Here is a 23423-nt window from a genome sequence, read left to right as displayed (position 1 = left end):
GGAAGTGGGTGTTTAGCTGCGATGTACATTTATGTGTATTAAAAGCCAGAGTTTAGTGCAAATGTAGGTTTTTTTTTTTTAACAATAAATACAATCTTATTGAGACCTTATATGGAGTCACACTGATCAGGCATGACATAAAACCCTTAACTGGGTTGAGATTTGGGGAATTCGGAGGCCCAGGTCAACGTGTTGGGCTCTTGTTCGTGCTCCTCAAATTGCTCTTAAGTTGGTTTTACAGTGCGAAGGGGTCGAAAGGTGGCTGGTGTTTGGAGAAAACTGATTTGCAGCATGCATATATGTACATGTAGGTGGAGGGAACGGGATACTTTTCAGCCGCCACGTCTCCACTCTCCTGCCTGTTTTGCGCACGTGTGCCGAAAGCGATAAAAAATTAACAAACCTCGCCGTTTCTAATTGCCCCGTCCTTCCCGCGCGCCGCCGGAGCCGCCGTGTCTCCTCGCTATAATATCTTCAAAGTCTTGTAATCTCGTCAGCCGAGTAAAGTCTCCAAGTGAAACCCTCTGTAAAGGTCAACCAATGCAATTTGAATATCTTTGATTAAACAGTGTGCCGGTGCCAGACCCAGACTGTAGGTCACTGCCTCAGAGAAATGATATCCACCCTCCTAACCCCACTTGTCCCTCCCCAAGTCTCGACTCTCGCGGCTCCCTCATTGTCGGGGGGTCGCGTCCATCCAGCGGTTTGCGTAATCTCCAGACCCCCGATTTCCCTCCTTTTCAATCCTCCCTTTTCTTTCTTCATTTCCACCCATATTTGCAACATACCCAGTCCTGAACGTTCCTTCTCCGTTCATTATCTCGCTAACATTTTGACGAGCTTAACAGCGACGGCACTTCCAAGGCTTTAGTTAAAATTTCATTAAGTGCAGGCGAAGTCAAGTAGAAAAATCCAGAAGCGAAAAAAAAAAAGAGATTTTTAACATCGGAGAAAAACATAAAAATCGATGTCAATTATGCAGGTTAGCTGACCTTTAAGTATGAAGCAGCGACACTATAGCATCCTTTTGTGTGTGATCGAGGAGGCAGGCCTTGAAATATAATAACTGCAGCCGTTATGAATGACTGAAAAGCATCTGTTAGACCTTTTACTCACATTTTGCTGATTTGAAATGACATCTTGTCTAACTTGCCTCGACTTTTTTTTTTTTTTCCCCACCCCCCAGTTTGCCCCGGCACAGAGAACAAGCTGAGCACTCTGTCCGACCTGGACCAGCAGTACCGCACCCTGAAGAAGCTCTACGAGAACTGCGAGGTGGTCATGGGGAATTTGGAGATTACGAGCATCGATCGGAACCGCAACCTCTCCTTCCTCAAGGTATGGATTTTTCAAAGCATCTCAGGTTTTTGCCACATTGTTCTGCATCTGCATGAGCGGATGGAGAAAGATGTGACTGGATTTCAGCACCACGGACAGCGATAGAAATAGAGGAATGTGGACGTTTTAGCAACTTGGATGTTTGTTCCTTGCACATTCGTAGCAAACGCTAGCCATGGTGAACACGAAATCAACATTTTAGACACACAAGATCATCACTAAGGTGCCATGGACGGCTTCAAAACGTAGAGATTTAAAGTGGTAGAGAGTGAATGTAACTGTAGCAAATGCACATCTGATGTTAGCAGCATTGACGTAGACACAAGTGGAGCGTTTCTGCATCTCGCTTGGACTCAATTTATCCGACTCATCTCAGCTTTGATCGTTCAAAATTTACATGAAGCTGCATCAATGACTGCAAATGGTTCGCGCGGACAAACCTGAACACTTTAGATTTGACATGTCCCACTACCAACGATGGAGTCTTTCTGGTTGCTAATGGAGTCGCCTATAGAAGATGCTTTTAAAGTCAGTTTATTTATCATCCCGAGCACTTTCTTTCATATTTCTTCCTCACTGAGCGACTGAAACGGCACAACCTTAGCTGGAAGTAGAGAAAACACGTCTTCTAGCAGTACAATTGGATTTTTCTAAAAAGCTGCACAAACCTGGAAAATATGACAGTATTTGGACACAGGTTTTACAAATACTGAGGAAAAATGAGGCCTCTACGTGCTGTAGATGTTTAAATGAGAGGAACTTTTGTCGAGATTTTGTTATTTACAGAATCTAGTTCGAGCGAATGCTTTATTTTTGGTGATTTTAAAAAAAAAAACGAGATAGAAAAAATAGCGATTTTGATGAAATATCAAGATTTCGAGGTGAAAATTCGGGAAAGTTTTCTGAGTAAGTCGCGCGTAACACATGATTTATTCAAGGACGGTGGGAAGGTTGGAAATCTGGCATTTTCTTTCTGTTTTTATCAGTTTCTTGCTCTGATAAACTTCTGTTTTGGTAGTTTTATTTAAGAAAACATGCTTTTTACTTCTACTGGAAGATTTTTAGGCTTTACCGAGTTAAACACAACAAAAAACTAAAGGAAGTTCTGTGCAACAGAACAAACACAGTCGTGACTCGATGACACTAAATGTAAAACCTTCTTTTATGTCGGATTGTCAAGACGGAGGTCGAGATGCGAGGAGGGCTTGATGCTTGGACTGTCATTTGTTGTTAATATTTATTGCTTATAGTTGTCATAATAACCAGTAGGGCTGGTCCCAATAGCACCTTTTGGTCTCTGGATATTCAGGCCCAACTAATGATGAATATTCGGTGCAGTCGGGGGCACTTCCACCCCGGGGGAGCGCTCCAATGGGGTCGAAGTGGCCGGAATGCACAGGCAGTACTTGGCTGCTGATGCTAGTTTAGTTAGCGGTCACACAGCAGTGAGGGAGTGGCGGGCAGGATACGCTCCACTGCCACCATCCGTGTTTACTTCCTGAGCACGCTCACTGCATGATGTTGTCGTGTCCTCTTCTGCGCATGCGGGACACTTTTGGGTCGTATGAAGTTCACACAGCAGATCACATACAAGTCGTGTTTAATTGGAAATGTGAACGAACTCGCAAAAAAAATCGGATTTCACAAAAAAATCCAAATTGAGCATGAAGTCCTAGTGTGAACGTAGCCAATCTGTGGGATTGTTCAGTCAGATAATACGCCGTCATCCTGATTGGTGACAGAAAATGTCATGTTGGAATCCAAGGCTGTCGAGGCTGTTTTTAATGGGTTCTGTTAGTTTTTCCTAAAAACCTGTCGGATAGCAAAGTTTTCAGATTGTTAAGGGTCGGGTTATCGAGTCACGACTGTAATTCAATCAAAAATTAGAACTAAACCTGGAAGGCCGCCAGATAAAAATACAGACAACAGTGTACCTTCTTCACATTTGCGTTCAAGGCGGCTCCACTGAATCTATTATTCTGAAGAAGTTTACATCTAGTTACGAGCGAAGCATCTTATTCACTTCCCGCTGCTGCAGCTCGTTGGATGTAGATACAGGGCCCTTTGCCAGGACAACCATCGAACCATCCCGCACAATGGCGCTGATGATAAGAAGCACTCGTGAGGAGCACAATGGGAGAAACGGCGAGGAGATACCGAGAGGCTGCAGGCAAATGAGCGGCGCTCTGAATGCAAAGTGCCGTTTCCAGGCGAGCGCGGCCCGTCTCCTGGGTCTGCGGCTGCTTTCTGTGGCTCGTGTGTGTTTATGCATTTCCATCGTGGGGGCTGTGTTTTAAAAAGAAGCACTTTCTTGCTATGGCCTGTGCATATACTGTACTGTATACGCCACCGGGCCCCATCGCCTCCCTCCTCCTCCTCCTTCATCCCCCCCCCCTGCTGTTTAATGAAGTGAGGTGTAGTCTAATTACTGGGCTAGTGCTATCAAATGAATACTATAAACAGTCCCATTAGGCCCGGAATCATTAGGGAAACAATTAGGCATCTGGGGGATTGTTAAGTGAATGTGGGGAGGAGGGGGCGGAGTCAGGGTTTTGGTGGGTGATGCGGTTGCTGTGGCAACGTCAGTCACAAGAGACACCTCACCTGGGTTCTTCATGCGGAAGACGCGTCATTCGTAGTGTGTTATCTTCCACTTTCAGGAACAAATTACGCAGTTACATCAACAAATCTCGACTCCCGATAAAAATTAGCTCCGACCAACAACTTTAAAAAAAATGACGACCCACAGACGCTGATTTTATAAGCCGCAAATTTAAACTTCTTCACGTTCGCAGCACCTCTCTGAGACTTTCTCCTCTTTCTTTTTTCTGTTTTTTTTTTTTTTTTTATTCCCTATTTTTTTGGAATGTTGCCCTAAACTTACAACGCACGCACGGCGGTTCACGAAAAGTTCAACATCGGCACGTATCGCACATTTTTCCGTGAGCTGCCGCCGCCGCCGCCGGCAGGCTTGGATGAGGAGAGCAGTTCATAAAGTATATATGGGCGAACGGACGGACGTGGAGAAGAGGGAGGGAAGGAGGGAGGAGGGAGGATTAAGGGAGAGAAGAGCTACAGGGATGTCGCTTTTATGGCAGGCGAAAGCAGCTGCTGTGCTAAAATTACAGTGTTCAGCTACCCGAAGCCGCGGGGGGTCTTGTGTTTGTGTCTGCATATGTCCGCATATGTGGGGCCATAAAGGTAGCAGGGAAGGAGGGAGGGAGGGATGGTGATTTTTGCCTGGTGAGATGCTGACAGTTAGATGGATGACGTGGGCCTCCTCAGGTCCAGCTCCGACCGTCCCTTATCCCCACGCCGCCTTTCAGCGCTCGATTTGTATTCACTCGGAGGTGAAGAAGGTGGGTGGAGCTTAGCATTTTACTTGCGTGAGGGAGGATGCATGTTAACACTGAAGAGCGCTGTGACCTCGAGTGACCTTTTCGTGCCTGCGACCAGCAATAACGATGATGCCCAAGTGGGGTGTTAGGATGCGAGGTCGGAGGTCAGGTGATGCCAACCCCCGTCTGATCGCACAACAAAAGCAAATTAGTGCTTCTGCAACTCTAAATTTATTTTAAAAGTTACTTCTGAGAGACTTTTTTGGGCACATTTACATCACTGCAACCCTGTCAATTTCTGTCCGGCCCGCTAAATCATAACGTGATAAACAACACGTCCTCCCAACTCGTCACATGAGGCCGCTTCAGTCCTTTTTACCCCCGATGTGCATGAAAGACACAAGCCTGTACTCCATTGTTCTCTGCCGGGGTCGTCGAGTTTGTCTTGTAGCGTGTGTTTAAAGCTTTGAAAGGCTGTTATTTGAGCCTAAACTCGACCGAAAAGTTCTGACAAGTATCAAAATATCAACGCTAAGTGACAAAATAATGCTCACCAGCCTCAATCTTCTTGGCGAACACTGCCAGCCCTCCACCCACACCTCCTCAAGAGGCTGGTTTAACCCTCTGAACCCCAGTAGTGTTCGATTTTTACTCATTTCTGCGCCTCTGTGAAAAAAGAAAAACGTTGCTTGAAGAGATTTCTGTGCTAAAAGTTTTTGGAAATAAAGCTAGAATCAACATGTTTAAGTTCTCAGTGCTCGCAAGTGGGGAAAAAAATCATCAAAATATATTTTACTTTACTTGTAATCTACTTTGCACATCAACTCCAGAAGGATATTTCACCGTGCAGAATGTATCGTCCACAACTTGTTCATCCGTAGACTGTTTTTTAAGCCATGCTGCCTTTATTTTATCGATCAAGTAAGTTGTTTTTTAATCTCGAGACAGCCTCCACAAATCTGCTCAAGTTTTTGGCTCCGCTTTGGTGCACATCATTTTTAATTTTCTGTAGAGTTAGACTTTATATTAATTTGTTATAGTGAAATGTAGAATTAGACATGTACACCAAGGTAAATTAGATCAAATATTGCAATCTTAAGCTTAGATTAGATGACTGTTGCTGAAAAGATTCAGTGACAATCTCGTGATTCTTTTTGTTTTACACTTTTTGGCTCTGACCAGTGGTGTCATTTTCTATTTTTTTAAAAAACATCCATTTCAAACCCAGCATTGAGTTGGGGGTTGATCGGATTAAAGTGGAAAACCTCCTACACATGTGCTGGTGATGCCAAATGACACCTTGCGGGTATCTTTGACACCTTAGGAATAAGGTTTGTAATCATTAGTTGTTAAAAAAAGAAAAGATTTTAGTGGAAAACATCCATGTAAATTGTGTTTTTAATCCATTTAGCAAAAAAGAAAACCAACAAATCTTCAGATTTTAACAGCTGTAACAAGAAAACTGGAGGATTTTGTCTTGAAAATGTGCTTAAATAATAAGGTTTGTACTCTACAGCTGTCGTGATCTCAGTTTCTGTCTTGACATTAAAACAACGGCGGAATCACTTGGTTGTAAATCGTGGCCAAGGTCAGCGCACTGAAGTTGTCTGGAGGTTTCGCGTTCTCCGTAAAAACCCTCTCGCTCGGACTCTTTAGGGCTCCTCGGAAGTACTTTTAGCTTGAGAGATCAAATGTTTTGTGAATACAGGCACAGTTGTCTGAAGGGCATCACCGTGCTGCCACTTGGCATACCCCCGCTGTCTAGTTTGCTGCCCGGCTCCTCTGGACACTGTCTGTCTGTCACTCACAATGACCCATTTTCCCAGAAGTGAAGCGCGGAGCCGCGCCAAGTGGCCCGCAGTGGCCCACAACCGGCTAATGATGTCACCTAGGCTGAAGGACTCTTCATTAAAGCCGGATCAATCTGGCGGCTAGCTCTGCAAAACACAGGGCGCCGTGCCAGGGCTGCAGCTGAGAGCGCAAGGGGGATGTCCGTCTGCAGAAGCCACCGAACAACATACAGGGAAGCTTCTCAAAGTTCTTCCCAGAGGAGAGAATATCCATCACAAGTTTGGGATTCAAACACACACACACTCGCGCACACACACACAGGCTTTAGCAATAAAGAGAGATGAATGACACGGTCGCTGAGGTGTATACTCTATGTCGACATGCAGACAGAGACACTCTTTACTGAGCTTATCTCCGGCAAACACCAGCCAGGAAAGACGGAGAGAAAAGAGAGATACAGCCTCTTTTTAAAAAAAAAAATATCCCAAACTCTGCCTTTTTGGAAGAAAAAAAAGAAAAAGAAAGAAACTCCGTGAGTTGAGTTGAGGGGAGGGGAAATGAAAGAGATGAGACGGCGGAGAAAAGAGACTTCTCACACCAAAGGCTTCCCGTTTTCCTTGGGCTGCGAATGAAAGCGACTCTGCAGAAATCTCCTGCTGTATGGGCATATGTGTGTGCATTTACTGGTTTGCATCAGTCAGAATGAGGCTGCACTTAAAAGGTCGCGTAGCTCGGAGCGGGGATGCTCTTTTTTTTACTCTTTATTCTATCGCATCGCGGCCTTGTCATCTCCTTCTTTTTCCTGTCCTTGCTCTAACCTGCTCAGATCAGTGTGTTAGTCAGAGATTACCGCGTCCCCGTGTGTCATTATTCAGAGCTCATCGGATCGCTCTCCTCCTCGTCTGAGAGCGCCGCTCCGTGCTATTAATTTACCGCGAGGCAGTAATTCAGACTCCACTTTATCACGCTTGTTTCGCCGCGTCTGCCCTTCAGCCATGTGCGCCTCGCTCGCTCGTGATATGCCGAACGGAGACGTGGCTTTTGTGTGTTTTTTGACGTTGAAGACATTTGTCACGGTTTGGTCGCTGCATTTTACCTCCAATTAGCTCTTTCTTGTGTTGGTATTGACGCCAAAGTCCTAAAGGTGAGCATTTCAAGGGTCGAAAATGACTGAATAGCATCGCAGCTATTTGTTTTCACTGTTGATTAATTTGTTGATTGTTTTCGCAATCGATTCTTAGTTTAGTCTATGAAATGTCAATCAGTGTTTCCTGGAGTCCCCACATCTCCAATGCATTCTGGGATACTTGCTGTCCCAAGTCTACCTTTTTCTGCACATCTTTCCTATGCTTTTAAATGTTGCTTTAAATGAAATGTCGCTTTAAAGCAAAAAAAAAGAAAAAATAATAATTTAAAAAAACAAAAATTTAAAAAATAAAAATGACTAAAAAAATAAAAAAGCAAATTTTAAAAATAAAAAAAATACTAAATTTTTATTATATTTGTTCTTCTTTTTATTTCCACTTTTACTTTATTTTTTTAAAAATTATTTTATTGATTTATTTTTATAATTTGCCACTCTCCCTAGCTGTGAACAAATGTGAACGCCCTGTAAATCAGAAGGGAGTGGGCGTCTGTGCTGTTGCGTCCATTTTCAAACACATCTTGATCATCATCCACAAGAGTTTTTGCTCACCGTAGTGTTCACCAATTTTTTTTTTTTGCAATTTCAAGCTTTTCCTTCTTTCAAAAGAACCACCTCACTGCATCCTTTCCCTTCATTCCCCCTCATTCCATCTTCCTTCAAGCTTCCTCGCCTTAGAGCTTCAGCTTCAAGCATTACTGGAGGCTCAAATTGCTGCAGCTCAGGTCAACCATGGCCCTCCACCACGCTTATGTTCAACTTGATAAGATTGTGGAGGCGGGGGGGACATTCTCCATCCATAGAAGCCTCTGGGGACGTCGCGTATAGTTTTCCTGGAGGGCAGTTTGGAAGCTCAGTGTGGTGTCGACGCTGATGTGGCAGATTCTGGGGTCACTGAGTCGAGGATGCCGCCGAGCAACTCCTGCCACTTATACGACGACAACAGTCCCTTAGGGGGGGTGGAAGGTCCATGGTCTATCCATGAGTTGAACTACAGGAACCAGGAAGTTCACATCTACTCACAGACATCAAGGAAAAGTTGCAGTGGGGTGTCTACCCCTACATCGATGTGTATATGTTTGAGAGCAATGTCAATACAAAATAATCGAGCTTTCTGATTGGTTCACTTGATTCAAAATGACCAAACGGGGGCTCACAGCCAATCAGCTAATGGCACCTGGAGGAACAAACACTTCCAGCTTTGGTTTGTCAGATCAGATCGTTTCGATGTGATTTGAGTGGAATTTCCCCCCAATTAGTTCAGTCCATCTTTTCCGGGCTCGAGCTGTTTTGGATGCAAGTGAGACGAGAGCTCTTCCCTCAAAGTGAGAGATGTTATTTACATGTAGAGGACAGGGCCGCTGAGGAGGTCAAGTGCTCCTCTTTCTGAATCCCCACCACGCCATTGTTGCTCCGCGTCGCCGCACAATGGCCGCCGCAGGGCCCTCTTCACCGCTGTAATGACACCACGCTCCCGGGCGCCGCTTGGAGAGGAGGCGTGCTAGCCGGGGCCGATCGTACGGTTTCATTAGCCTCTGAACCAGCTGAGGAGCTCATAAAAGGTTGGGACTGTCGCCTGGAATGGGAGGAGGCTGTTAGCGCCTCGCGGGCGCCCAGCAGCGTTCGCATAATTACAGCTCTTAACGCTGGGAAAATTAGCACCCTGCTCGTGCCAGCCAGCACCCTGCCAGATCACGGTGGCACTACCCTGATGTATCTTATAGCACGTTAATTGTGGGGTAACGGAGACGTCCAAGTCCAAGAGAAGAAAAATATAACATTTTACTCTTTGTTCTGTTTTTTTTTAGTTTTTTTTTGGCTCTCTTACCGGAGTGTAGCGGCTCGCTGTAGTTGAGTAATTTGTTAAGAAGACTTGAAGAGGGGAAAGCGCAGCAGCAGATACAGCTAAAAGCAGGAATAAAATAGAACTGCATTAGATGTCTTTGTTCACGTAATTCCCTGGATTCAGAGATTTAAAAATACATAGAGTGGCGCAACACACAAACCCTGAGAGGTCATAGCATCCAGTTCGCCTCGTAGGCTTGGTGGACCCCATTTGAAGGAGGTGGAGCCGCAATTTTTAACTCTTGAAGAGCAATAAAAATGGCTGGAAAAGGTAGATGGCGAAAGTCGGACGACATCAGAGTTGAGTCCTATCTCGGATGATTGGTGGAGTATTTTCGTCTTAAGTGTCATCATTGGGGTTTGAAGTTGGCGTTCAGTGGCACCAAAATACCTAAAAGTTTCTGTTTACCACATGTAAGCTCCGTTTTATACATTTTCAGAGTAACCACTTATGTTATCAGGGTTACTTCCTGTTTTAATGACTAAAATTGAAGATTCTAGAAAGTTGAGGAGGTCTCTATACGTGTGAAATGGATGATAATGGCCACATATTGGGCCGATACGTTGCATTTCTTCTCCTAGATGTGTCACAAAAACACCACAAAATAGATGTATGCCCTTAAAATTCAAAGCGTATGATTAAACCTGACACACAGGCTTTACAGTTTTTCTGTGCATAAGGGCAAAAACAAACCAACAAAAATGTCTTGAAGCTTGATAGCTGATCATAGACAGCTCTGTCATTTCCCCCCACTTTCTACCTCTTTGATTCTCAAGCATAAATACGAGCAAGTGTTTGCATTAAAGCCAAGACAGCAAAAAAAGAAAAAAGAAAAGAACCCAGCCGTCTTTCATGTGAGGTGCTGCTTCAAGTGGATGAACTCATTATTTCTGCTTTGTTGCTGCAGGTGCAGCTGTTTTCCTTGAGCACAAAGGTGCGTGCCTTGATCATTTTTATGTTGGTACTAAACACTAATGTTTCAATATGGATGACTTTTCCAATTACCTGATGTGTGCCCTGGGGAGCTTTTTATTCTCGCAATTAGAGGGCAACTACGTTTAATGTATCATCTGTGAGAGTGAAAAATGCCTTCAAAAATAGTAATTTACTGGAAGAGAAGTTTGCAACCGGGGTTGTTGGAGATGCTGAGTCATTCACCTCCTTTTATGGCCCAGCATCCTTTGCATATGTTTCACAGGCTTTTTTCCTCTCTTACATATTCCACATGGCGGTTTGTGAAAGCTTCTCAAAGGCAGCAGCAGCAGCAGAACAGTGGCTGTTCAAAACAATCTCTGTAAGTGCTAAGTGATCCTGCTGCGCTAATTTGGGCACTCACCTGTTCTTAAAAAAAATACAAATAAATCCATTGATTTGAGCTGCGCGCACAGGGCTCCACGTGAAAACAGTATTTCTGTTTTCCTCACTGAGTAATTGAGATGTTGCAAAACTCTTGAGTGTTTCTCAGGCTGTGCGATCAAACCACTAAAAGAGCCTCATCTGATTAACAAGGCGTCTGATGGCGGAGACGCTTTGTCATCCAGCTACACTCTTGATTATGCAACACTTTAAGGTGTAAATGGATGAGTTGCATAAAATTGTTCGACGTTTAGTTGTCATAAATGAGTGAGTAAGCATTAGAACCCAAACAGGTTTCATGCACCGGGCTGCAAACGTGTTTATTTCTGTTGTAAAGTTTGCATTTTAACATTGGTGTCTATGGGGGTTGACTCGCTTATGGAATCAGCCTCTAGTGGCCATTTGGGGAACTGCAGTTCTTGAAACTTCTGCAAAGACTTCATTCTCGTAGTTTAATCGTAACAACTGGACTTTCTTGAGTTTCTTGAAGACGTTTCATCCAAGAGGCTTCATCAGTTCTGACTGACTAGTTGGGAGTTCCAGATACTTATATCCTAAAGGAGCCATTAACACTTGAGTGCAATGACTTTATTTTTTAGCCAAAGGTTACAGTTTCTTGATATCTAAACAGAATTTTCTTTACGCTGCAGCTTTTTGAGTAGACAGTGCCTTTTTTTTTTAACTACATGGACTGCTGTAGCCGTCCATAAACCCTCAATCAACCTAATTGTTGGTTCTAATCAAACAGTCTTTGGTTCTAAACTCATTTGGTGCCACAACTGAACTTTTCAGGAAGTAGCCAGCATCTGAATATGAAATCTGTCAGTCAGGAGAGGTCTTTGCAGAAGTTCTAGTGGATTCTGTGGAGAAAAAAAACCCTGAGTAATCCGGCAGTTTGAAAATGCATAAACTGGGAAAATAATTTTGTATTCATGAAGGAACAAAAATTACACATCCTTGAAAATATACCGAGCATCCATATTGTTTGTCAGTTTTTCTCTAAAACTGTAGAAAAAGATAAACAGGCCAAAATAAGGAATCTGCCGCTGTTGGACCGGACTCCTGTGAGAGCTCCAGCTCCTCAGTTTGGATGTCGGGGTGTCTTCTTGCCCCCGGGGGGGGATTGGTAGGTGGTACAATTGAGACACTGCTCCTGCTCATTACTGGGCTCCTGGTTGTCTTGCCTGCAGCGCTTGAGAGCTGTTGTTTCGCTGGAGAAAGAGGTGCAAAGAGGGCCAGAGCGACACAACAGATGCAGACATATTCATGCGGCATATATTATGGAAAGCATATGCATGCGCGCACAAACACGCCTGCCTAGCATTCAGAGACGCTTCTGTCTGTGTCGATGTGTGTGTGTGGTCGACCGGATGCCTGCTTTTTCTTTTTTTTTTTTTTTCTCCCGCTTCCGTCGGCCTGATCAAAGCAGACATGGTGCAGAGCAGAGGTCTCGGAGGTGAAATTAAAGCCTTGCTTCTTCCACGGCGCGGAGGGGGGAAAGTGATTACCGTTAAATTAAAAGGTACGACCATAAAAGCGCGCCACGGCCGAACCCTGGCAATTCATCAAAACGATCCCACGGCGCGTCTTTTGCTTATCAAATTGTAAAATATTGTCCATGACACTGGCGTAACAGGGGCGTAATTAATGCACTAAATCAATTCCGAATCGCTCGGCGCAGAGTGGCCCTGCTGGGATGCCGTCATTATCACAAATTACGGTGGCAGATGCATGGGCCCCGACAGGAACGGATAAAGCTCTGGTGGCACCTTCCCCTCCTTCCGCGGCGAATCCCGCTCGCTTCTCCGCCGCTCGCCGACTGTCAAACAACACTGCCTCCTCGCTCACACCTGTGGTATGTTTTACCAGGTGCAAATAGTTTTACTCGCGAGCGCCGTTTTGACAAATTCACATCCCGAAACGATCCCCCCGGCAGTCGCCGACACGTGGGTTTTTAACGGCACGTCTTCATCTTCAAAGAGGTGTATGGGAGAGATGAATACATTACGTTCTCTTTCCTTTTCTTTTAAATGTGTCGAACACCGAGAGGCTCCGCGCGCGCAATCCCCGTTGAATTACAGCTGTTTTATCGCTTTAAAGAGGTTATTTACTCCCACAGATGACTGCATTAGACGTGCATTGTTTCTCGTCTCATATAGTAATAAATAAAAACCCCCATCTAGTTGTTTTTTTTTTATGTCTAAAGATGCGTGTTTAGTGAAGTAGCAGCGTCTTGAATGGACCACATGTTCATCACAGAGCTCCCACGCAGCACAGGAGAGGATGGGATTTGAGAGATTTCCAAGTCTGAGGAGGTAAAGTGTTTGTGTTTCCAGATTTTACCCCTTTTCTGTTTTCTAAATATCGAAAGGAAGGCCGTGCTATGGCCAATCCAAGCTTTGATTTATGCATTCTTTCCATTGATGCTGCAGCGTCAGAGGTTCTTAGATCTCCAGAACCAGTCAGAAACCATGACTCAGCCTTTATTGTACCAAAAATGCAGCAATATCTTTGTGTTGCATAGGCAAAAATAAAAAATTGGAAGCTTGTGTGAACATTCATGAGTTGTGCAGGGATGTTTACCGAAAAGTAACCAGACTACGAGCTGAAGCTGGGAACTTTTTATGACTTTTACTATTGATTCAACATGTTCAGGGAAAATACATACAGTCGTCGTCAAATTTATTCACATACCCTATTTGAAATTGACAAAAGTAATAATAAATACACAATCAATTAATGGAAACCACGACATTGCTTTTGAATTGTGGTTCAACAGAAATCTAAATATATTTTTAAAAAATATTTTTTTCAGCCACAATTCAAAAGCGATGGCTTATTTCACTAAATTATAATTTAGCAAATTTTTATTTATTATTACTTTTTTCAGTTTCTAGTTATTTGAGTGATTATTGTGGATTTTGCCTTTTCTTTAATGGATTGATTTAACTGTAGGTAGCACTATGATCCTGGAGAAGACCAGAGCTATCGGGATGCTTATTATTGATTAGTATTGATTTGTAGTGACTGTTTCTTCTAAGAGGAGTTGTGGACCCAACAAACCGCCCTCCACAGCACAACTGAAGCTTCATTCAGGTCATGTGAACTCTGATGCCACAAAAAAATTTGGAGGTTTATAAATCGGAGTCTTGACAACTTTGGAACCCTGGATGAACATCAGATCCCAACATCTCCAGTTCAAGAAGTCCTTCAAGAGTAAAGTTCATAAATTGCTCTTCCTTTTATTGCTGGAGTATCAGGGTTTAGCAGCGCAGGGATGCAGCCGTGGTTTTCCTCTTGCGGCGTCTCTAAAGTTGGGTAGCGCCACTCCGGCACAGTTTCACTCAGAAAAGAGTGAAGCGAGGCCACGAACAGCTCCTCACTGCAACACACAAATAAATAATGGAGCTCCTCTTGTCCCAGTCTTGTCTCCCACAACTTCCCATGAACTTTCTGAAATCCTCAGATCTCAGTTGCGAACATATGAATAGTTACATTATGAGAACAGTCCACAAGACCCAACATTTATTTTTTTTGTGTGTGTGTGTGTGTGCTGCGCTTGTGTAACCACGCTCTGATATCATATGCCTTTTTGAAGGCGGCGTATCGTTGCCGCAGGATATATTATGTATGCACGGTGCATTTTTCTGACATTTCCTAAAGATTTTGTGACTCGCAAGGATTTTTTTTTTTTTGCAATTGCATATTCTGTGCTGTGTACCCAGCGGAAGTTGATCTTCCTCAATTCGGCAGAGTTCCGTTGTTGATTGAGGTGTTTGCATTTCAAGTATTCTGCATGTTTAATAGTCTCAGCTTTTTAGCATTCTTCAGGTGGTGCTCGAGGCGCGAGATGGGGGTGAAGTCCAAAACAGCTTTACAGTGTTGGAGCAAAGGCGGGGTTTAGTTGTTTCTGCTTTTGTGTCGGGTCCGTTCAGCTTTGTGACACAACCCTGTATCCAGAAAGTTTGGTTGCCGAGTTAAATCAACAAAAGCAGAATGCAGTGATTTGCAGTTTTGTAACATAGTTTAAAATCAAATCAAGTTTATTGTCATTTTGTTGTGCATACACAGTAGTACAGGCAAGATGAGAGAGCGTTTCTTCAGGATTATTCAACCAGCAAGTTTTGCGGAATGAACGTCTGGGATAAGACACTAAACGTTCACTCTTGCTGCCTCCTGAAGGGGGCGCTGCATCCATGCGTGCCGCCATTCGTTGAACATGGTGAACCTCTTCAGGTCCTGGTAGACACACACGATGGTGTGACGATGGTGAAGCCGCCCAGAGCTAGCTGTCTGTCTGCATTCCCTCCAGCTGTATGTCCGTCTGGGATGTCGTCATGGAGCCATGTTTCTGTTAAAGCAAACACACAGCAGTCCCTCCACTCTCTGTGGGTTTCTCTCAGCAAACGTCCAGCTTGTTGTTGAGGGGGCGGACGTTGGAGAGTAGGAGGATGGTCCCGCTGGTCTGGATGGGTTAGCCTTTAGCCTTTACCATGAATCCCGGCTTTCTTCCTCCTCCTTTGTTTACATTCGTACCGTTTGCGCTTCCTTCTCTCTCGGCTAACTGCCGGCGTCGTCCCCAATCGGACTCCGTGTTGGTGTAGTTTGTCCAAATCACAACCGATCGCAGCAATTCCAGCGCCGTTCACTGCCCTGACACCCAGCAAAGTCTCCCGGCCACAAGTTTTGCGGAATGAACGTCTGGGATAGACAAGACACTCAAAACATTCACTTTTATTGTCTCCTGAAGGGGGCGCTGCGTCTATGCGTGCCGCCATCACCATTGGAACTTCATGTTCGCTCAAAAACAACAAAAGACTGGGATAAAACTAACACCTAATTAATCATGTCAGTATCATGACAGGGTGTTAAAAGAGTATTTAAGAGATGTTGAGCAAATAACAACAGCTCTCAACTTAAATCTACCAACAAAAACATTAGGATTTCAACATCTACTCTACATATTGTCCACAAAAGTTCAGAAAATCCAGGAAAATCTCTGTACAAGATAGTGAAGGCTAAAGTAACCAATACTGAATTGTGATCTTCGGGCACGGAGGTGGCATTACATTAAAACTAGACTCAATTCTGCAATGGAAATTACTACACTGGCTCTGAAACTCTTCCGAAAACCACTTTCACTGAACACAGTCCGTCTCTGCCAACCTACAAATGCAAGTTAACACTTGACTATGCAAAGAGAAATGCATAAACAAGGTCGAGAGTCGTCCTTCTCCGGGCCTGAGCTCATTTAAGATGGACTCAGGTGAATTGGTAAACTGTTCTAAATCGAAACACGGCGAAATTTGCAATTTTTAAGTTTTTTTTTTCTTGGAATCATGCAGACTGTGGCCTCTGGGCTAAAGAGGAGAGAGACGGTCCAGCTTGTTAACAGTTCAAAAGTCAGCATCCGTGGAGAAAATGTAATATCTGTGAAGGCACCGTTAATGCTAAATGATATATTTACATGTCCAGGCTATTTCCATGCCAACCACATTCTGCATGTATGTGACAGTGAAAGTGACATTTATCACATTATGAACCAAAAATAAAAAACCCAAGACCCGTTGAGCAGCTTATATCCCACATCTTGCAAAACAAAACAACCAAAAAAACAACAACTACACATTTCTCTTTCACAAGTACAGCAACTCAGCTCCTCACTCACATAGTGTTGGGAAAAGAAAAGATGATGCAACACAGTGGTAAACATGCCCATGTCCAACTTTTTAACATCAAATTCAAAACAAGAACTTTTTTTTTTTCTCTCTCTCTCCAAAGAATGAAACATTTCCTCCATTTCAGTCTTTTCAGTTCAATCATGTGCAAATCATTGCTTTCTGTTTCTCGGCTGCCTTTAGAAGATCATTCACTGTTTTTACTCTTCATAATCTATAAAAGTCTTGGATTTCATTGCTGTAAAAGCAGATTATTCCAACATCATTGGGCTTCTTTGGAAACCAATTTAGCTGCAGACAAACTGTGGGATTCACTTTGCTCTAAATCAGGGGTCGGCAACCAGCGGCTCTTTCATACCTCTGCTGCGGCTCCTTGTGGCTTTGGAAAATAAATAATGAGCATTTAAATTACATATATTTTATTTTAGTTTGTTAGTTATAAAAATGGAATTCAAAATTTGACGATGATGCTGATCTTATCGCTCAAAATATGCGTCATAACCGCCGATACATGCAGTGTTGCCAACTTGGTGACTTTCGCGCTAAATCTGGGGATTTTCCAAAACCTCTTGGAGACTTCTTTTTTTGTCAAAGGCGACTAGAAACAAATCCAGTGACTCTTTCTGGTGTTTTTGGAGGCTCTGACGTGAAAACACGTATCATTACTGTCCTCAGCGAGCTCCTCCCCGTCTCAAAGCGCTCACAGGCGGTCAGCAGTCTGGTCAGCAGTCCCAGCTGCAGGCAACAGGACAACCAGACGGCATCTTTACTTTACTGCAGGTGGATAAATTAAGTCTGGCTTTTTATTTCATATTTACAAGGAGGGCTCAAATAGACACTGAGTATTTTATTTGACAGTAACCTTCAAGCCAGCGTCTTTTTTTTATTCAGAGTTCAAAATGTTTTTGTTGCATCCAGAAATTATTTTATGAATGCAACACACTATAGTTTTGCATACATAGCATAAAGGTAAAAACAATATATGCTGTCTGTGTTATTTCAAAAGGGTTTTGTGGCTCCCAGTGTTTACTTTTCTGTGGGAAATGGGTCCCAATGTCTCTATGAGTGTTTAAGCTTGCCGACCCTTGGGATAAATATTACTTTATTTTATGAACTTAAGGATACCTGAGCAGTAATGGTGGCTTCTGTGTTTCGGCTGCTGGTTTTTTTCACGCATTTGCCTTCATGACAGGTGGCACTTAAGCACTAAGAACCCCAAATGTGGGCGCTGGGACAGACCCCAGCTTGCTGCACCTCAGTGTTCCCCCTTAACTCGGGGGTTTTAAAGTTTATCTCAGTGTTTTGTGATGAAACAAGGAAGTACACATCATGTTTGTGACACTGATCTTCCCTCTTGGCCGCAGTTTTAGACGTCAAAAACGCACCTTGGCCACGGATTAATCCACGGGTGTGTGTGGAATTGTTTCTCCCAACGCCATTTTCCTCTCTCAGGAAAATAACGCCGTGCATCATGCTGCTGCTGCGAGAACAGGTTGCGTTCTTCGCTGACATTTACACCGTGTATGTGCAAGCGTGCATTACGACTCTTTGCGTGTCTGCCTTTGTGTTGCGGTGAGTTTCGGAGGAGTCTTGTTCCCTCCCAGCCTTGACATGGCCACGGCTCACAAGCTATCAGAGGACGGAACTCCAAATTGAAAAGCCAAATCAAAAAAAACAAAAAACAAAGTGAGCCTGTAAAAACAGAACAATGTCTGTGTCTATAAGCTGATAATAGAGCTGATCTTTAAACGCGTTATCCGAGTCGAATCTGGTGTGTAAACAGTTTACAGACGTGGCATAATTTGTTTTTCGGGTGATGAAGCCTGTTAAATCATGAAGAAAATGAGACAGCTACTGTATCACAGACTTCTTTGTCGTTTTTTTTAGGCAGCAGAAATCAAATTTGCATGCCCCTGCTTAAATTTTCAGGAGGAGTGTGGCTTTGTTGGCATTCTTTAGTGTTTTCTCCCCTTTATTCTGTGGAGTCACAGCTAGTAGTAACATGAATTATTAACCGGGACTGATATTCATTCACATTGTGCCTTGATCAAGAGTCGCTGGAAGTCCATATATTTTTATGTAGAGCAAAAAGAAACTTGGTTGGAGCTCTGAAATGTTGGCCACAGTCGAACTCTTTGTTGTAGTCAAGCAGCCTCTCAGATCACAAGGTTTCTGCGTTTGACTCGTGGGTTTAAGGGAGATAGTTTCATGAAAGAAGTTCAGTCTAGATGTTTAAATCAGAGCCTGAACTTTATCTCGGTCGCCCGACATTATCAGCATATGTTGACCTGTTACAGTTGCAGCAGTGTTGCCATTTAATATGCAGATATTACATGTTTTTATGCAGGGAAATGCACTTTATCCTGATTAGTGATGTTTAAAACTAGCAAAATGAAGGTGTTTTTAGCTGTATTTGTTCATTTAAAGAAAACCAAACTGTCAAAATATTGCAATTTTTAAAAAAAAATCAAATAAAAAAATCATTTTAAACTCATATTTCAGTGAATTGAAGATGCTGTATGTTTCACGGACCTAGCATCCTTTAACAGAAGTATTTTTTGGTTATTTAAGTCGACAGAAGCAAGTGCTTTGTGACTCTAGTGATGGACTTTCTTTAAATAGGCAGCATAGTCAGGAGGATTTCACAATCCGACCAACTGATGCATCTAATGTCACCTGCATGTTGCAATGCTGCAATAAGTAGATACAGGATGATGAGAAATGCCTATCAGCACCTATACCGCCCCATCTTACAAACACAGAAAGATAATTTTGAACAGATACAGATGATGACATCGTTGTACGCTTCTGTAATCTATCCGATCGGCCTACTTCTGGTGACCTGTGACCTTCTGAATCCCGAAACCTGCTGGTGGATTTGAATTGCATGTTATCTTTGGGGGAAAAAAGTCCAAATGGCACCATTTCTGACAGAAAAAAACACCAGAATTATTGGATTTTTAGCTTTCCGACAGTCATCCAACTAATCATCTGCGACATGCATTTATGTCAGGAACAATGAACCAAATCTGAGCTTTTAATTGCAAGATTTAGTCGATTCAAATTCAAACTAATTCGTCGGAATTGGGTTGAACTGCAGGCTGTGTTGACACAAGTCAAAAACATAAGTTGTAAAATATCTATCGTATGTAGAGCCACCATTTTTTTTTCTATTTTTTTTCTTTTTTTCCCAAATAAATCAAAGAAAAACTCATTTCCTGAGTGTTTTGTAACATTATCACTGTGTTAATCTGCAGAAAAGACACTTTGATTATAAGCTATAGTTGTGTTGTTTCCATAGAGGTGCAAGGATTCATCTTTCAGGACAAAGTTTACCCCACAGTGAGTGATAATGTTAGTGGAGATTAAAAACACCCAGAAACTGCCTGGGGTTCAGAGGGTTAATCAAAACTCAGCCAACAGTCCACAATAGGTGGCAGACAAACAAACCAAAACTTAAAATAGGGAAATAGAAATGGGGAAAAACAAAGCAGTGTCTCACTTGCTGCACACAAAACAAAGCAAATAACACCAATCTCCATACAAGCAATCTCCTTAAAGCAATCCGAGAAAAAATATTAGTTAAACCCGCCAGCTACGGCGGATACCCGTGCCAAATTCCCCTCCCAGTCCAAACAGTCGGAGTCGACAACACACCTGCAGACAAGCCACAATAAACACACAATAGTCCCTAAAAAGCAAGGAGGTAAACAACTTCAAACACACACGCAGACGTGTATCTTACAAAAGTCCACATCTCTCCACGCTAACAAGGTGAAAACCGGGTTGGAATCCGTCCACCGCGCGCTTCCGTTGCCAGGTTTCGTCACCGGTGACATTAACGCAGCCAAAATCCTGACGACTTTCTTTCGGGCGACGAGTTCTCGTTATCGCCGCCGATCAGTCCCACCAAGGCCGCAGAACTAATGGCATCAAAACACCCCGACGCGGGAACCGATTGGAGCCCGCGGACAATTATGTCGGCTCAGCGAAAACAATGCAAGAAAAAAAAAAACTGCTGGGATGCATCGACACAGATTGCACCCCAAGCTTCCGACACCGCGCGCAGTTAGTCAGAACAGGAGAAAAAACACAGCGACCAAGCTGGCTGCCGTGTTTATTTCAGTTTATTCCTTCACGTTGGCGCTGCTGTTGCATTACCCTGACATGACATGTAATTCCGTTAGAGCCGACGTCAAGTACGCGCTGTTCATTAAAAACCCAGAGCACTGTACGGGTTCTTGACATATGTATGCAGATAGCAAAGAATCGTCTCCTATACTCCTCAGTTTGTGCCTCAGGGGTTGTGTTCTACTCATTCTGCAGTGTGCATTGTTACACAGATATTATTCCAGTTTTGTGCAGTTTTCTGTTTTGGCATGGTGTTTTTTTTGTTCCTGATTCCTGATCCAGCTTGGATTGCAACCAAAGCCTCCAGCACTGTTAGAGAAGCATATGTTTGTTTTTGTACTCAAGCATCTACACAGATATTCACCTTTAAAGGTTTTTGGAGTGTACCTCCACATGCTACCTTGCATAAATTGCAACTTGAGGTTATCGGCAAGAGTTCACCGTATCCCCACGGCTGCTTTTTCCTGGAGCATGAGCGGTATATTTAGCCGCTTTATTGATTTCGGAGTGACTGCGAAGCGACAAACAGTCTGACGAGCTCGGAGGCTAGTCACCAGCAAAGTCAGGAAGCCACTTGGAGAGGTCGCCCAAGCAAGTCTGCGAAATGGATTTATGGGTTCACGTCGGTGTCATCTGCATAACTGTGTGAGTACGAGGAGTTTAGGATGATGGGACGAGCCGACGGCGTGTCACCCCCTCAGCAATGACACCGTGTGTAGGTTGAGTGTTGATTGGGCGAAAGGTTGGCTCGGACCCCAAGGGCGGACGATGTAGTTGTGCATCGACTACACCCGAGTATTTGTCCACCAACAAGAGCAGAAACCTTGAACAAAAGTAGGCTAAATTGTTGCACAGTTGCAGGCCAGCTGACAGCCTTCCCTGGGCCCGGGACAAGATGATATTAGAAAAAACCCGTGTTTTGTCAGGATTTTAATCATAGCTAATGGATATTAAGAGCTAGCCAAATAACGTTACAAGGCTGACAAATGCTGGCTCCGCTGTTTCTTACCTCGCTCTACGTTGACGTTACTAGTTCCAGCTTCGTTGTCACCACCTTTTTTGAAGTGTTTTTTAAGCAAATCTCTAAGGCCTCTATTTTCTTCCTCTCTTTTTCTCTTCTTTTTCCTTTTCTGAGCACCAGACTTCTGCTGAGCGGACATTTTGGTGCTGAAGTGCAAAATCCGAACTTCCAATAAAAGGACATCAGATGTTGATCAGGGGCCAAACCATTTTATGTTGGAGGTGGGGGTGGAGGGCAACTCCAAAGATATTAAGGACAGTTCAGACGACAACAAATTGAAACTTCTAACTCAAATATTGCACTGTTTCTTTCCATTAATAGCCCTTCTTTGGGGAAAAAAACATCCATTGATCTACAGAGGTTCGATAGCACCATACGAGAACCATGAGTTGAAGAAAACTGAAGATCACTTTCATAGCTAAATATGAATAGAATGTCGCTTATTTCCCTCAAATCTCTTTAAAAGAGGAAACACCATCAGCTCCAGTTCAGATAAAGACGTCCCTAGAAGACGTCCATAATTTCATGAGGCTAGCAATGAGGTAGATAAAGGTGCAGTGTGGCTTTCTGTTCAGCAAAACTGCAAGAAATTCAATGATGCAAACAGACCATGTGGAGAAACCCCGGGGATGCACCGGAGTTTGCACACGTTTCTATTGGCCACATACGTAATTATCTTATCAGCTTCAATAGAACGGGATTGAATATTTGCTCACCTTAACAATGTCCCCTCTGACAAAGAACTCTGTTTCCCACAAGCATAGCGGGTCACTTATCAGGCAAACATGAATAACTTGCTCTCTGCTGATGTTCGTCTTTTGAAGTACGCTATAAAGAAGTGCACAGCTGGTAGAAAGTACAGTACGAGGGAATGAGTCACACGCCAGACATCCAGCCTCATGACTGAAATGGTGACATCAGGTCTTATGTGAATGTATGAATGAGCAAAAAAGCCCCCGACAGTGAAAGAAAACCTTTTTTACTATAAATAAAAACAATGTACGCACCTGCTGGGGATGATATGTATAATTTATTAAACTGACAAACGTTTGCTGTGCGTCATCTCTGATTTAATTTTCTCGTCAGATTGATTTATTTTGCCGACGTACACCCTCGCAGACACGTGTGCAGACGCCAAACCCCGGCATCCATCTCCGATTAGGACACTTTGATTCCGGAGTAATAATGCAGTTTAGCGCTTAAACACGGCGCGCTCCACGGGCGCCGCCGCCGCCGCCGCCGAAATCATTCTCCACCGAGAGAAAATAGCTGAGAAACACCCTCCCTAACCGATACATACGCACACACATTTTATAAAAAAAGACGAGACAGATCAAATCTGACATGGTTGTAATCAGTCCCACAGCTGCCTGCTTACCTGGCCTGAATATAATTGCAGTTTCCAAATTGTACAGTTTGCTTTTCATTAGGAAGAAAGACGAGGAGTCTGCCGCGCGTTATTGCTTCTCTTGTTCTTGTTCGGTGCGGCGAAAACGAGCGTCGTTGCTCTCTTCTTCTTCTTCTTCTGTGTACAGAATAATACATATTTAACCCGCTTCTTCAGGAGAATCACTGAATGTGCAAGAAAATAATAGGAAAGCAGGGTGTGTCTGTGGTTTTATTAGGACAATTAGGCTGGTCGGGGGGCGAAAATGTAGCTTCCCAAATTAGCTTACGGTGATCCTGTTAAAAACTACATGTTTTCAAGGGCATCTGGTTCTTGGGAGGGTGTGATTGGAAACGTTAACCGAGTGAATGCTGTGCTATCATGCAGAATGAA

The 23423-nt window shown here is 43.5% G+C and overlaps 1 protein-coding gene across 1 annotated transcript in view; it reads left to right on the top strand.

Annotated features, from left to right (window-relative positions):
* LOC103357967 (receptor tyrosine-protein kinase erbB-4) overlaps positions 1-23423 on the top strand; it is a 300821-nt gene that overhangs the window by 151328 nt on the left and 126070 nt on the right. Inside the window, exon 2 of the mRNA XM_008282741.1 lies at positions 1187-1338. Within this exon, the coding sequence (XP_008280963.1) occupies positions 1187-1338 (152 nt within the window). The remainder of the gene's footprint in view (positions 1-1186; positions 1339-23423) is intronic.

This window comes from Stegastes partitus, unplaced genomic scaffold, assembly GCF_000690725.1.
Source record: "Stegastes partitus isolate 25-593 unplaced genomic scaffold, Stegastes_partitus-1.0.2 Scaffold284, whole genome shotgun sequence".
NCBI lineage: Eukaryota > Metazoa > Chordata > Actinopteri > Pomacentridae > Stegastes > Stegastes partitus.
This window is presented reverse-complemented; position numbering and strand designations above follow the sequence as displayed.